This window comes from Volvox carteri, assembly GCF_000143455.1.
Source record: "Volvox carteri f. nagariensis unplaced genomic scaffold VOLCAscaffold_18, whole genome shotgun sequence".
Lineage (NCBI taxonomy): Eukaryota > Viridiplantae > Chlorophyta > Chlorophyceae > Chlamydomonadales > Volvocaceae > Volvox > Volvox carteri.
In genome coordinates, this window is record NW_003307561.1 from 269,788 (window position 1) to 282,817 (window position 13,030).

General features: G+C 56.1%; 2 protein-coding genes across 2 annotated transcripts in view; one reads left to right on the forward strand and one right to left on the reverse strand.

Moving 5' to 3' along the window:
- Nucleotides 1-2,920: 2,920 nt before the first annotated feature.
- VOLCADRAFT_117506 (uncharacterized protein) lies at nucleotides 2,921-4,608 on the reverse strand (the record flags this gene model as incomplete). The annotated part of the gene is made up of 5 exons (XM_002950332.1): nucleotides 2,921-3,096; nucleotides 3,517-3,613; nucleotides 3,863-3,973; nucleotides 4,398-4,491; nucleotides 4,538-4,608. Coding segments are annotated over 5 exons (549 nt in total), but the record flags the coding sequence as incomplete, so codon positions are not given.
- Nucleotides 4,609-4,852: 244 nt separating this feature from the next.
- VOLCADRAFT_104641 (uncharacterized protein) overlaps nucleotides 4,853-13,030 on the forward strand; it is a gene marked incomplete at its 3' end in the record, with an annotated part of 28,342 nt that continues 20,164 nt past the window's right edge. The window contains exons 1-12 of the mRNA XM_002950215.1: nucleotides 4,853-5,156; nucleotides 5,223-5,282; nucleotides 5,365-5,506; nucleotides 5,602-5,646; nucleotides 5,733-5,845; nucleotides 5,930-5,987; nucleotides 6,272-6,589; nucleotides 6,824-8,431; nucleotides 8,675-9,372; nucleotides 10,298-10,433; nucleotides 10,554-10,732; nucleotides 10,887-10,992. Of these exons, the coding sequence (XP_002950261.1) occupies nucleotides 5,044-5,156; nucleotides 5,223-5,282; nucleotides 5,365-5,506; nucleotides 5,602-5,646; nucleotides 5,733-5,845; nucleotides 5,930-5,987; nucleotides 6,272-6,589; nucleotides 6,824-8,431; nucleotides 8,675-9,372; nucleotides 10,298-10,433; nucleotides 10,554-10,732; nucleotides 10,887-10,992 (3,576 nt within the window). The 5' untranslated portion in view covers nucleotides 4,853-5,043. The remainder of the gene's footprint in view (nucleotides 5,157-5,222; nucleotides 5,283-5,364; nucleotides 5,507-5,601; nucleotides 5,647-5,732; nucleotides 5,846-5,929; nucleotides 5,988-6,271; nucleotides 6,590-6,823; nucleotides 8,432-8,674; nucleotides 9,373-10,297; nucleotides 10,434-10,553; nucleotides 10,733-10,886; nucleotides 10,993-13,030) is intronic.

Here is a 13,030-nt window from a genome sequence, read left to right on the forward strand (position 1 = left end):
GTGTAGCCTGGGATGTAGCCCAGGCCTGTCCGCGACGGTGAGGAGACTGAGAGCACGCAGCGCGCGGGCTGCACGACACGTCCAGGTCTTCCGAATCAGTGCATTCGCTAGTGGTACCCAGGATAACCAAATCTGGCAGAGGCTGATCGGGCATGGGCAAAGAGCTGGGAGGGTAATTTGTCCGGGACGATACCCGTCCTTGCCCCGGTGATGGCGGCTGTTGATCCAGCTGCGTCCGGCTGGCCGGTAGTTCATTACCTCGCCGCCCGTCCTGATGGTCCGCATCGTAAAGCGCTGTCCCAGGAGCATCACTGCAACTGCCAGGTCTCGAACCCGCACCGCCGCGTGAACATGCTCCCGACACTGCCCCTGCGTGGAAGTGCCCCATCTTCAGCACTGCGCCGCCGTCCTGCTGTCTCTCGTCCTCCCACCAGCTGGGTTCTCCTTCTATGATGCCGTGGTCGTCCTCCCCTGCGCTCGCGGTGCCTTCGGAGTCGCTTGTAAGAACAACGACCCGATGCGGGCCTAGCAATGCGGCTGAACACGAGACGCCAGTTGCCTTGGCTGCGCCAGCCGCCCCAAGCCCCGAACCGCAGGTGGTGCCCGTGGCAGCAGCAGCGGCCGGGGCCGCTGCTGCGCCAGCTCGGGCCTGCAGCCGCAGCCAAAGCGGCACGGGAGATAATTCCCTGAGCTCTGCATTGTGGCCGGGTTCGCAATATCCCTCGCCAGCTTGCGCACTGGGCAAGGAGCCGAAGCTCGGCGGCGGAGGCTGGTCTGTTTCCTTCTTATGCAGCGCGCCTTCTGGGGAAAGCTCGCGCACCCGCCGCTGTCGCTTGGGCGGTGATCCCCCGGGCTGCCCGGCCAAGATGATCCGTTGGACCTGTGCGGAGCAGGGAGATTTGAGTGTTGCAAGCAGCCATGGAAACGGTGGTGCCGAGGTGTTTCGGCAGATGACAGTCCCGTGATACCCAGGATACTACACGAGGTTCTGAAAATTAAGGTAAGAGGGAAGCTGACCAACAACGGACACCACGCCGCAGAAATGGGAACTGTTTCCGCGGAAAGGGTAGGCAAGTTGCGGCAATCTGGTTGTTGCAGTATACAATGCTCCTAGACGTTACGGCGTGGTGACAAGGCTCTAAGAAGGAAATTACACGTGCTTCGGCAGCCAGTTTGCACCTGGACATCAAATGCGGCCCGGACAGGGCGTGTCCGTGTGCTCACGCAGTGAACCTGCGCACACGGAGAGGCGGGACCTAGGGTAGGACGCCCCCAAAGCCTGCGTACCGCGGTCGCACCTCGTCCGCACCATCCAAAGGCATAGCGTCGGCACCTGTCAGCGGTACAGTCGCCCCAGCTGGTTTCGCCCCTTGCGCGACCGGCTTCTTCCTGCTACGCGGCTTAGGCACTTGACCGTCTTGCCGAACGGTCACGCCTGCCGCATTGCACGGTCCCTGACTACCGCCCTGCGCTGACCCAGACCCTGGTACGGGTTCCCCGACTCCACCATACACGTCGCAACTGCCGGCTGTCGCATCCTCCGACCCGGGAGCGCCCTTCCGACGCCTGGCGGTGCGGCCAGCTGTACCGCTTCGAGGCTTACTGCGTTGCATAGCTGCGAGACCAGGTACCTGTTGCTTGGGCTCAGCCAGCTCGCAAGCGCCGGTGCCATGGGTTTCGTTCGTGGCACAGTTGTTGATAATGGGGGCTCCGGACCCAGTCAAAATATCCGCCGTGTTGCTTGCTTCCTGAAGCTCAGACTCGTTGTGTCCTGCCTTGGCCTTGGCCGCGCGCTTGCGTGGTTTGGCCACGGGTATCGTCGGCTCACCTGCCGCCACATCGGGCGCTGTGATTTTGCCCTTTCGACAACGTGAGCCTGCTGGGGCGCCTTCTGCTGCAGCCAAGGCAGCAGTCTTGGCCTTCCTCCTGCACAGGAAGTCACAGGATTGATGTAAGCCGTAGAGCCAGGTGCAACTGACAGTGAAGTAAAGGCCTTGAAGTAAAGGCCTCACGGCGCCTGCGCCCTTGGGTAGTGGAGCAACTCACTAAAGGTTGGCGTCACGCCGTTGCAAGGTGGTGTACATGATAAGCGCATGCCGTAACCAGTGCCTTAGAACTTGTGCAGAAGCTTATCTGCCCAGATTCGGAATATGATAACTCACAACAGCATGCCCAAGGCATGACGCCGACGCCACCCCAACCAACGGCGTCCGCTTGTCTGCGTACCCGCGTCTCCCGCGGGTCTTGTTGCCCCAGCCGATCGTCTGCATGCCTCGCAGCATCGCCATCCAAGTGTGGAGAGTACCGCACGCGGGGCAGTGTCCTTGCTCAGGCACGCCCCCAAAGCGGTCCCCAGCGGCGACGCCCTCGGTGGCCGACCAGCGGGCCGCCAGGCAGTCCAGATGAAATGCAACGCCACAGGCACCGCAGACCAGGATGTGCCGTTGGATAACCACCTGGCAGATTTGGCATGGCAGGCGGGCGTTGCCGCTGCTGGTGCCTTCGGCACGGGCGCCTGCAGGTGCCGCTGATATGGCGGCATCGGTCTTGTTAAGCCCCAACCGAGCCTCGCGCAGAGGCACACCGAGGTGGTATCCTCGTGAGACCTGTAACCTCGCGCATGGGGTACGACACGAGATCCATGGGTGAGCTGCTTTCGTAAAGGCCAAACGTGCAAACGCTGAATCAACAAGAACTTCTCCCAGAACGACTTCCATCCCTCCAAACCAACCTGTTACTAGCCTGCACGACTGGTATCACCGGCCATGCGATACAGTGGATTTAATGCCATCTAGCCCAGTGCACACCTGCTCACCTCTTGTCCAGCGCTGTCCTCGCCGTCGCTGGTGCCCGCAGTATCATCACTGTTGCAGCTGCAATCCCCGTCGGGTATGCCCTTTCGGACGCCACTGTAGCCCACGTTCCGCTCCCTGCCGCTAACGCCGCCCTCCCCAAGCTCCTCTTGCTCATCCTGCTCCTCATTAGAATCCGGATCATCCTCATCCTCATCGTCGTCCAAGTCGTCTAGCGCTCGTGGGAGGTCTTCCAACGGGGCCGTGAAGACGCGCACATGGCAGGGCGCGCTCACAACGGTCTCTACGATTGCAACCAACAGAAGGCCGTGTCCACGTCAGGGCAAGTTTCTCTGTTAGTACCTGAGGATCCTCCCAGTATTGGGTGTATCGCAACATAGGAAAACCCTAGGCTGCCGTAGGTTGTGCAGCTCAGACATGGCGGAGTTAAGCCAATGTTGCGTCAAAATCTCAGCGACATCGCTCTTGTGGCTTGCTTGTGTCAGAGCCTTGCTATCCAAAACGTGTTTTATTTTCTGCCGTTGTCCTCAGCAGCAGACAACGGCCTATTGCTTGCCTCTTTTTCCTAAGATGCTGGGCCCAAAGCTGGTGCTTAGCAGTGCTTCGGCAACTTAGTGACTTACCATGCGACAACCCATGCAGACTACGACTTACAGGCAATACACTACAGCCAGCTGTATCAGTCGCGACGGTTCGCACGTACCCTTGATCATGGCCTCGTACTTAGGGTTAAGGTACTGCAGTGTCAGCGGAAAATGCCGCCACGGAGACTCGTGCAGCATGCTGAGCATGAGGAGGATCTGCGGCAAAAATCGGACGGCAATGGAAGGTGTCAGGCGAATACCCATCGCTGGCTGTGGAGCTTCCGCCGTCCAAGCCTCCAGCTCCTCCAGGCCGCAGCGTACGGCCAACCATGCTGTAACGTGTGATAGTATCCGGGTGTACGCTATTATAGCAAAATTCCAAACTCTCCTACCAAGCACCAAGGCAGTTTGCAAGCAACCATGCTGTAACGGTAGTTTACAAGGACTCCAGCAGGCTTGCCGTACCTTCCCGCGAACGCCCTGGAGCTTTTTAGAACCCAAAGCTTGCGCGATGGGCCTTACGATGACGCTTCGCAGAGGGTGCTGCCACGCCCATTCGAACTGTAGCGCTTGGATCTGTTTTACACACCAAACATGCAGGAGAGTATTGTCCTTTGTGTAGAATCTGAAGCAGCTTCGGATCAGGCAGCACGCCATGTGCGCTTGTATGGTATTGCATGCTTCATTTCCGATCGGAAGGGAAGGTAATCTTACGCCGGTACTACATGGCGCGCGGCCAGCTGCGACGTCGCCTACCTTCGTTGGGAAGCCATACAGCACCAACGTCATCTCCCAAGGCCTGCCCCTGGAATCAATGAAATGTTTGGCCGTCCAAATGCATAGGGAACTTTTAACTTACAGGCCTTGATTATTCGGTGCCGATCGTGAGAAAGCAGTAGTAGGGAGGGCCCCGGCATAGTCGGGGTTTACAGGAAAACGGCACAACACGGGTTTCACATCTTGTTCACGGCTTAGCTGCACCAGGGCAGCGTTCCCCTACCTTGAGGTCTTCCATGCCCCAGCCTTTATCAACCCGTTGTGCTGTCGGATGCGCCGTCGGGGGTTGACCGTGAACCTTCAGTCCGTAAGTCCAGCTGTCAGTATGCCCGAGACAAAGCGGCGATGACAGAGCATCCTCACCCGATGTACGTCCTCCCCTTCCCTTCAGGTGCCAGGCTGAATAGTAGGTAGCACCCGAAGAAGTCGCGCATTCCTAGGGCGTCTCAAAGATACATATGCGTTTCCTATGCCACACCATCAGCAAGTTAATCAGCTCTAATCGCTCAGCCTTTCATAATCCTCAAATCGTTCTGCAATTAGGAGGCCGAAAGTGAGGCTTGTACACCGAAACCGAAGGTTACACAATGACGCAGTCGAATGCAAGCATGGATTTACATATTTTACTAAAAACGATTGAATAGAAGTATGCCACTTAAACCATTTGATTCCGCGTATAAATCATGAACGACAGCTCCATCGCCCTCCAAGAGGGATACCCCTGCTATACAGTACACGGTGAATATTGTTCATGCTATCACTAGAAGTAGATTCCGTTACATGTAAAGCACTTTCTCTGCTGAAATAGATAGTTACGTTCTTTAGATGGTCATCGGTTGACAGATAGCTTCCGTCGTTATCAGGAAGGGATGGACTGGGAACTGACAAAAGAGAACTGCGTCCCAGTTCGTCAGGGCCGTAGTAAAGCTGCCCTGCAGGAGCTGGCGGACCCAAGACTTGAGGGGCTTGAGGCAAAGCGGAGGTAACAACGCGTACTTGCGTTGCAAGATCGCCACAACCTTTCACAGCCAACATGTCTTGCTTACAGGGAGCTTTGGGCGGAGGTTACTGATTATAGGGGAGACGACCCGCTGGAGCCTTGGCAAAGGTGACCCATCCTTTCAGTCTCGGATCCTGGGCATATATACATCTTGGCCAAAATGGCTTAACCCAATGGTCACCTTTTGCAGGTATATTAAATGGATGCAAGAGTATGGTGTGGGCGGTGGAAAGGCTGACCTCACTAAGGTGCTAGAGGCTTGCACCAAGGAGCTGCAGAAGTATCCGCGCTACACGAATGATATACGCTGTCTTCGTATATGGATTCAATACGTAAGTCCCTCCGTGGCATGGTCAAGAGGGCATGACGTGCAAAACAGAACTCACTATCCGGGTTCGGTGCGTAACTAAACCCTTCGACACTACAGGCAGATTGCTTGGCGGATCCGGACGACGTCTTTTTGTTTCTCAAGGTTCGCTGCAGCGCTTAGAGTAGTTCTATTACATGTAACGCAAGGACCATCTGGGCATGCTTAGCTTCACACTACCCATCGTACAGGAAAAGGGTATTGGCCGTGACTTCGCTTTGTACTACGAAGCTTATGGTACTTATTTTGAGCTGAAGGGCAACTTTCAAGCTGCTGATGCTGTGTACATGGACGGCATCCAACGGTGGGTAGAAAATGGTTCACAAGGAAGCGTGCCAAACCCACTTTTTGTTCCCCCTGACTTTTAAGTGCCCGTGGACTGCTGCAGTGGCGTCAAGCAGTTAGAGCGTCTGAAACAAAAGCACATGGCCTTCCAACAGCGTATGGTGAGTCGTCTATGCTTCATCCTCGTAGCCACCGCGATGCCCTAGCAGCCCATGGGCTTAATACAGTTGCAGAGCTCCGAACATAACCTCGCGTGGCCTCGCACAAGCATGCTGATTGCACTCCGCGTATAAGCGCTCTCTTCTTTGCTTGAGTAGTGGACTTGCGTTGATGCCTCGGCCAGCAATGTCCCCCAGTCGATGTTCGCATGCTAACAAACACGACACTTCGTTGCCGCCACACAGCTAGTCGTACACGACGGCTCCCGTTATATCCACCCCCTCAGGCGCAGCGCGTACAGCGCCGGATTCAGGATGAACAGGTCATGGGGCCTCCGCCCCAAGAGCCCCTGCGCGTTAACTTGGGTACGATAGGGACGAGGGCCGCTGCGCGAGGTCAACTGGGGCAGCAGCAGCAAAGTGCGGCCGGTATCTTCAGTGTTGCCGCCGTGCCGCAACAGCCTTCCAGGCTGTTCGGACCTCGCCCAGGCGCTGTGCAGCAGGAGCGCGGGCAGCGGCCCTTCGTCGGGTTACATGAGGATGAGGAGTTTGTCATAGGCGACAATCCACGACCATCACTACCGGGATATAGCATGATGCCCCAGGTATGCACCAGAGCTGCGGAGGATGCAATGTTTGACTAGAACGGACCTAGCCTAGGCCATGAAGTCCGTTGACAGGTGGTTGCGTGCGCTATCCTGTATGCATCGTGTAAGCTTTGTGAAGGCTGCAGTTACCATGCATGGAAATCTGGGATCTTGGAATTATCCTTTCCATGATGTGTTTATGGTGAGGAGCAACACGCAATGCACGCCCTGTTCCACGTCTTCATCGGCGAGGTCATTGTGGATCCATGTCAAATCTATCTTGCGACGCAGTTGAACAATCTGGGGGAGCTGCAACCAGTTGGTATCAGGCGCAAGGAGAACTTGGACCGTGCCCTCGCATGGAACCAGGCAGCTCTGCTCCCAGGTACTGCTGCAAGTGCCGCCGCGCCGGCCAGTACCGCAAGCGGTATTCAGGTCTTCACCGACGAGGAGTTCCAGGACGGCGAAGCTAGGAGGGCTGGGTGTCTGGGGCAGCTGGAACATGGCGCGCCGGCGGCATTGGTGGGTCCATCGACCGGCCAGTCACTGCTACTGCCAGGGGCCAGCAGGTTGACTGCCGGCGCTGCTTCTGGAGATGTGGATGCACTCATGTTCAGTCTCGCTCCGCCGGTGACACTTCTACACGGCCTGCAACCAGGTCCCCCGCACTCAGTGTCCCAGTCGGTGGCTGCTCTCTCGATTTCGGGAAAGCCAACTGTGGCACAGCAGTCGAAGGCGCCCCTAGATGCTCAATTCGCGTGGGCAGCTGCAGCAGGCCCGCTTACCGACGGAGGTGCGCTCAGCCGGGGTGGCCATACCACCCTGCCTGGCGTGATGCCCGCTGGGGCGCAAGCCGAGGCTTCAGCACCATCAGTGACTGCCGCGGCAACGGACGGCAGCCATGAGGATGGAGGTGCTGAGGAAGAGATGTCCTATGAGGAGCTCAGGGCTGTGGCTTGGTTCCGGGGTAACCCGGCTCCCTCGCATGAAAACCGAACGGGAGTTGTCGTGTACACGCCTTCCGGACTGGGCAGCAGCTCAATGGCCCACGGTGCCGCGCAGCAGCCTGGCGCAGACCCGCAAAGGGCTATCCTGCCTTTGCTGCCCCCAGCGGTCCGTAATGGTGCCAACGGCGCGGAGAACGCTTCGGCAGCAGTTGTTGCCTGTGGCTCAGCCCGGGGAGAGGCAGCATCAGCAAGCGCCGCACCACGGCGTGCTCCATTCGGGCAAGTCATTTCAGCTGTGTTGGGGGGAACAGGAGCGCCGAAACAGTATATGCAGAGCGACAACTGCACGGCTGCGCTTGAGAATGGCTCGGCAATTAGTAATGGAGGTCAACAACGACGACCGCTAGCTGACGCCCCACCGGCCGCGCAGGCCCCTTCGGGCCATCCGCCCAATGGCTCCGTAGGTACCGTTTTCCCCACGACCCCACCATTCGGGCTCCAAGACGACCCACCGCCGCAGCTGCCAAAGCCCACTAACAACGTCAGCACCAAGGTATGTGACGATGATCCGCAACCTACGGTGACCATCTCCACCCGGGGTGCCTTCGATTTGATCAACTCGCTTTTCAGTGAGGACCTCCCGCTTCAAAATGAGCGCGCCGAACGAGGACAGCCGCGACCATGCAGCACCCTGGCAGATCCCCTGGCACCGCCCGCGGCAATACAGCCGCCGGCGGTGGTGGTGGAAGCCAGACCTCCATGGTTAGAGCCAAAAGCAGCGCATTCGACTTCGCTTCCAGCGCCGAAGCAGCCACTTGCAGCTGAGCCGACGGTGACGCTTCACACCAAGCTGGCTTTCGATGCATTGAACGACATGTTTTGCGACACGCTGCCACATGAGGAAGCTCGCAAGGTACGCCAAACGGTTCTGCTCCGGGATAGGAAGACGATAGGCTGGGGTTATTATGGGGAGTTCCTCCACGGAAGAGAGGCGCAGAAAGGGCCAGGAAGGCCGCAACCACGTCAAGAAACTCGGATGACCTTGCAATATCAGAAGCTCCCATTGCCCATGCAAATATGTCCATATTTGTACGCATATTTGGTACGCGGTTTGCTAACTTCTGGGTTACGGATCCTTGCCCGCTCCTACGTGCAGCTCTCGCGGCGCCTGGCGTCCGATGGTGGAAATGGGACGATGCCTATGAAGCCCATCAGTGCATCGGACGTGTGCCGCCTAGCCAACGCCGCGCGCAGCTCCAGGGCGGCAGCCCCGGTCATTGGCCGTAGGGAGCCGCTTTCCAGCAGCTGTGGCGGCTTTGGTGGGCCACATTGCGGCGGCCAGGAAATCAGCACGGTGACGGCGCATGGGTTTATAGCAACGGCATCGAGCTTGGCCATTCACGAGGATACCTTCTTCCTGGGGCCCGCCACCGCGGCTGTGTGCGGCGACGCGGTCCAGGGTCCTGGGGGGCCCGCCCTCCAGGCTGGCCCGCCTCTAAGCCACGTGCACAACTCAGTGCACCAGCCGGATATGCGCGCCATGTACGAGGACACAGAGTTCATCCCCCGCGGCGGCAACGCCGTTTCCGCCAGCGGATCTTTCATCCTCGAGGACACAGAGTTTGTAACCCGACACCATGGCCCTAGCATGGCAGGCCCCAGCTTGGGCGGTTACGAAAGGGCCACCAAGGCTCAAGGCGACAGCCGCACTGGTACGGTTCCGACTACAGCACCGAATGCACGGCCAGGACACAGGGATTTGTGCGCGGTCAGAGGTGGTACTCGCGCCGCAACGAATGGCTTCCATCAGCGTTCCGCTCCGAAAAAGTCGTTGCAGGTGTACGAGGATACGCAGTACGACCTGGGCGAATAAAGGGCTAAGCGGTTAAAAGGAGATGCATAGGAACGTACGGTCGGCTTCTGCCATGATATTGTGACGATTTGTGCTACACCTGGACAAAAATGCCATGTTGTTGTAACGAATATCGGTTTCTTGTAGCAACCTTGAGAAAACGGCACGAATAAGCCGGACGTACGAGCCTGAAGTTTATCACATGAATTTCTGCTTTTCTTGTCCTCATCGTTTTCCTTGTCATATTGGTTCCATGCGCCTTACTTATGGCAAGGAAGTAAGGGTCCTCAACCCAAAAGGTCACCGCAAAGGACCAGGAGTTTCGTTTAGGACGTAGAGAATAAGGATGGGGATTTGCATTAGCGTATGTCCTGTAGAGTCTCGACTACAGTCCGCAGTTTCGGAGGGGGGAAACTCGTCCGCCAAGGAACTAATCCCGGTGAAGGTCCAACAGACGGTTAAGGTAGGTCACAACGAGTAGAGGTAAATTTGCAATGAAGAAGTGGTATTATGTGCGCAACGCCATGCCCACGCTGTTTCGAGCCTCAGGGACGATGTTTGCGCAAGACGGCAATTGACAATTTGTTGCTTGCCAGTACAAGTTCCTGGAGGGAGAAGCTGAACTTATTGGCTGGAAAGCACTCTCTTGTCAGGTCGAACTTTAGCAAATTAGCGGTTGGTCGGGCGAACAGGGTACCTCTCTGAAACCTGAGGCCTTTAGCCTCATGTCATGAATTGCAAAAAATTCGTTACAGGGTATCTTAAGTGCCAGGGTAGGGTGGGATACACACACTAGTTCGGCAGGAACGTACCGTCGCTCCGCGGCAAGCTACATCTTTCTTTGTCTGAGATCGCATAGCTGCTTCCAACTATTTGAAATCGTGCCCATGATCCTCCTAAAATTGTCCTTGTCCCATATCTTTACAGCCTTTTCATTTACAGCTCGGACCGCTCACATGCTGTGGTGGTGCACAGCGCGGGACCTGCCGCCCACCTCATGCCGCCCGGTCTGGTCAATGCCGTATGTCATGGCGGCAGCCACTCGCTACTGTTCGAGGGGAAGGTACGCTAGATTGGGGCCTAGAGACAGACAGCCATTAGTTGCTTGCAAGTTTTCGCCCCAGGCTATGTTTTTTCACGCCAGCCTGCCTTAGCAACACACCCGTTCCCCACCGCCATTCAGAAGCCACTGATCCACACCCAAGCGGCGCCCTTGGAGCCGCTCCCGCATGACTGGTTTGCACTGGATGCCGTTGAGGGCGCGGACAGTTTCCTACTGCTGCCGCTAGAGGGGCCGGAACAGCTATACGGCAGCGTGCTGTTCTGCATAAACGAAGCCGACGACGGAAGCTGTACCGGCATGTGCGGTGATGAAAGGCAAGCAGGGTTTCGGAAGCACATTGTAGTCAATACCGGGATCCGGGAAACTGGATTGGGGCTATGCAGAAATGGTTAGGCGTCCACATTTTAGCTGTATGCACGGCCTGCTGAAATTGGTTTGTTCATTCATGCACAGGCACGCCATACGGACGGCGTACGACCTGGAAGAGCTGGAGTTGCTGTCGCAGTACCTATCTGTGGGCCTTCCCACGAGCGCGACTGACCTAGAAGTTCTGCAAGTGGTACGGCTACAAAAGTGTCTTAGTTATTGTCGTATAACTTCGCTGGTCGCACATGCTCTTGGAAGGCCCATCTGTGCTCGCCCGCGGCGACTGCAAAGTACCTCAGTTTATGAGGAGTATATACCCCGAAAGCTTTCCTTTAATTCAGTAAAATTCAGCCAAGTATTAGGAAATTTTAATCACGCCCCAATTCCCTATGCTATTTCGCTAGATATGGAACACCAAGTGTTTACACCGCGGCCGCATCAAATGACGGAGCATCTGACCGTCCTAGATAAAACTCAGGACTCCATGGTAAAGGTGCGGTTTGCTTCCCTTGGGCGATTCATTTCACTTATCTTAATCGGTTGATTCCATAGCCCAATACTTCCCGAAACCCCTAGCTCTTTGTTATGGTAGTCGAAAGCTGAAACTTGGAAAGTGCTCAGTTTAAGTTAATAACTCACAGAGCAGTTCTTGCATAACGTCCTCTATCAACGTGTTTCCAAACGTCGGTAGCAGGCCTTCCACCTTCTTTGAGCTGAAACACAGCCGATCTCTAGAACTTCGCCAGCCCCAAGGTCGGGGGCAGTGATTGTAGACATTTACCCTAAAGTAGTATCAGTAGTGAAGTAAACGCACGTATGTGTATGGCAAACGCAGGCGTGGAATCTGTTTTTGACTTTCCGCCCTACTGCAAACGCAGAAATGCAAATCTTCTTTCCGCACTTTTGTCATTTTAGGCTCTCTGCAGAAAGCGAGAAAAAACCTATTTTCGCAGGTTTCCGTTTCCGCACGTTTCGGTATCGGCTAGATCCCTGTAAGTTATGAGCTGGGCGTGTACGGTAGTTCGTCCCCAAGGTAGGACCAATGGCAACGTCTTAAATGTATCCGCAGTTAAAGTGTCCCATGGAAATTGGAAGACGCTTGCAGCACAACTTTGTCAGGAGCAAGGACCGGACCAAGAAGCGTTGTCAGAGCAGAAACCTCCTTATTTAGAACAGATGTTTCTAAAGGAGGAGGAACGTAAACGTCGACAAGAAGGAGGAGCAGGAATGGATTTGGACGCAGAAGGGGTTGGGGATGTGCGGGGTGGCGGACCTGAGCGGGACATGTAGGGTTTTAGCTTCGAAGAGAATCCTCCAGCCACTATAGGCCCGCTGGCTCTCGAAGCGTGCGCAGCAGTGCTGTATACGGCTATGACGGCGAGCTTGTCGCTTGTCGTCCCTTGTTGGCGCACGCGTTGCTGCCGCCAGCCACCTGGCAATTGCGTTACGACCGCACGGATATACACAGGCTTGCAGATGGTCATTGCATATAGGCAGGCACGTGGACAGTCCTGTGGTGGTAAAGCGGCGAGGCCGAGCTAACGTCACGGATTGACCGCGCCGGAGTGTTTTACTTCTGTTCTGCACGCAATGGGGAATGAACTGGGGCGATAGGCGTTGCGGTCTTGATGGGCGTTTGATACAATGCTCACTGTCGCGAGCCAATTACCAGTATTCGGGTCTGGAAACGATAGCACGAATTAGGGTTATAAAAAGTGCGCAGGAAGAACCAGCACTTTGGTGGCTCACGCTACTCTTTGGGACCACAAACCATATCACGGAGGGTTTAAGCCCCACCATAAGTGCCTTATGGCACTAGAGGGGGGCTTAAACCCTCTGTGCTACTTACCGGGGAGGTTCGGGTTGGAGGTTATTGACCCCCCTTCGTCTGTACGGAGGAGGTTCAGTATGTAGTTCACCCCGGGGTAGGGGTAAAAGGCTACTGGGGGGGTAAGGGAGGGGGTAACTCGGGCCTGTCCGAAGCATGACGGCGGGTGGGTTGCCTAGCCCGGGAATAGGGTACTCTATTGCTTAACGGGTATGGGAAGTGGTATCCAGGTGTACGTAAGCGTGTCCAAAGAAGCTTGCCTCTATACATAACCATCTCACCTGCGTTCACCCATTCTACACCCATATATGCATGTATACCTGCCTCTTATCATGGCCCTCTCCACATACCCCCGCCTCAAAACGCACATGCACTGTAAGTATCAGTTTCGTCTTGAGATAAC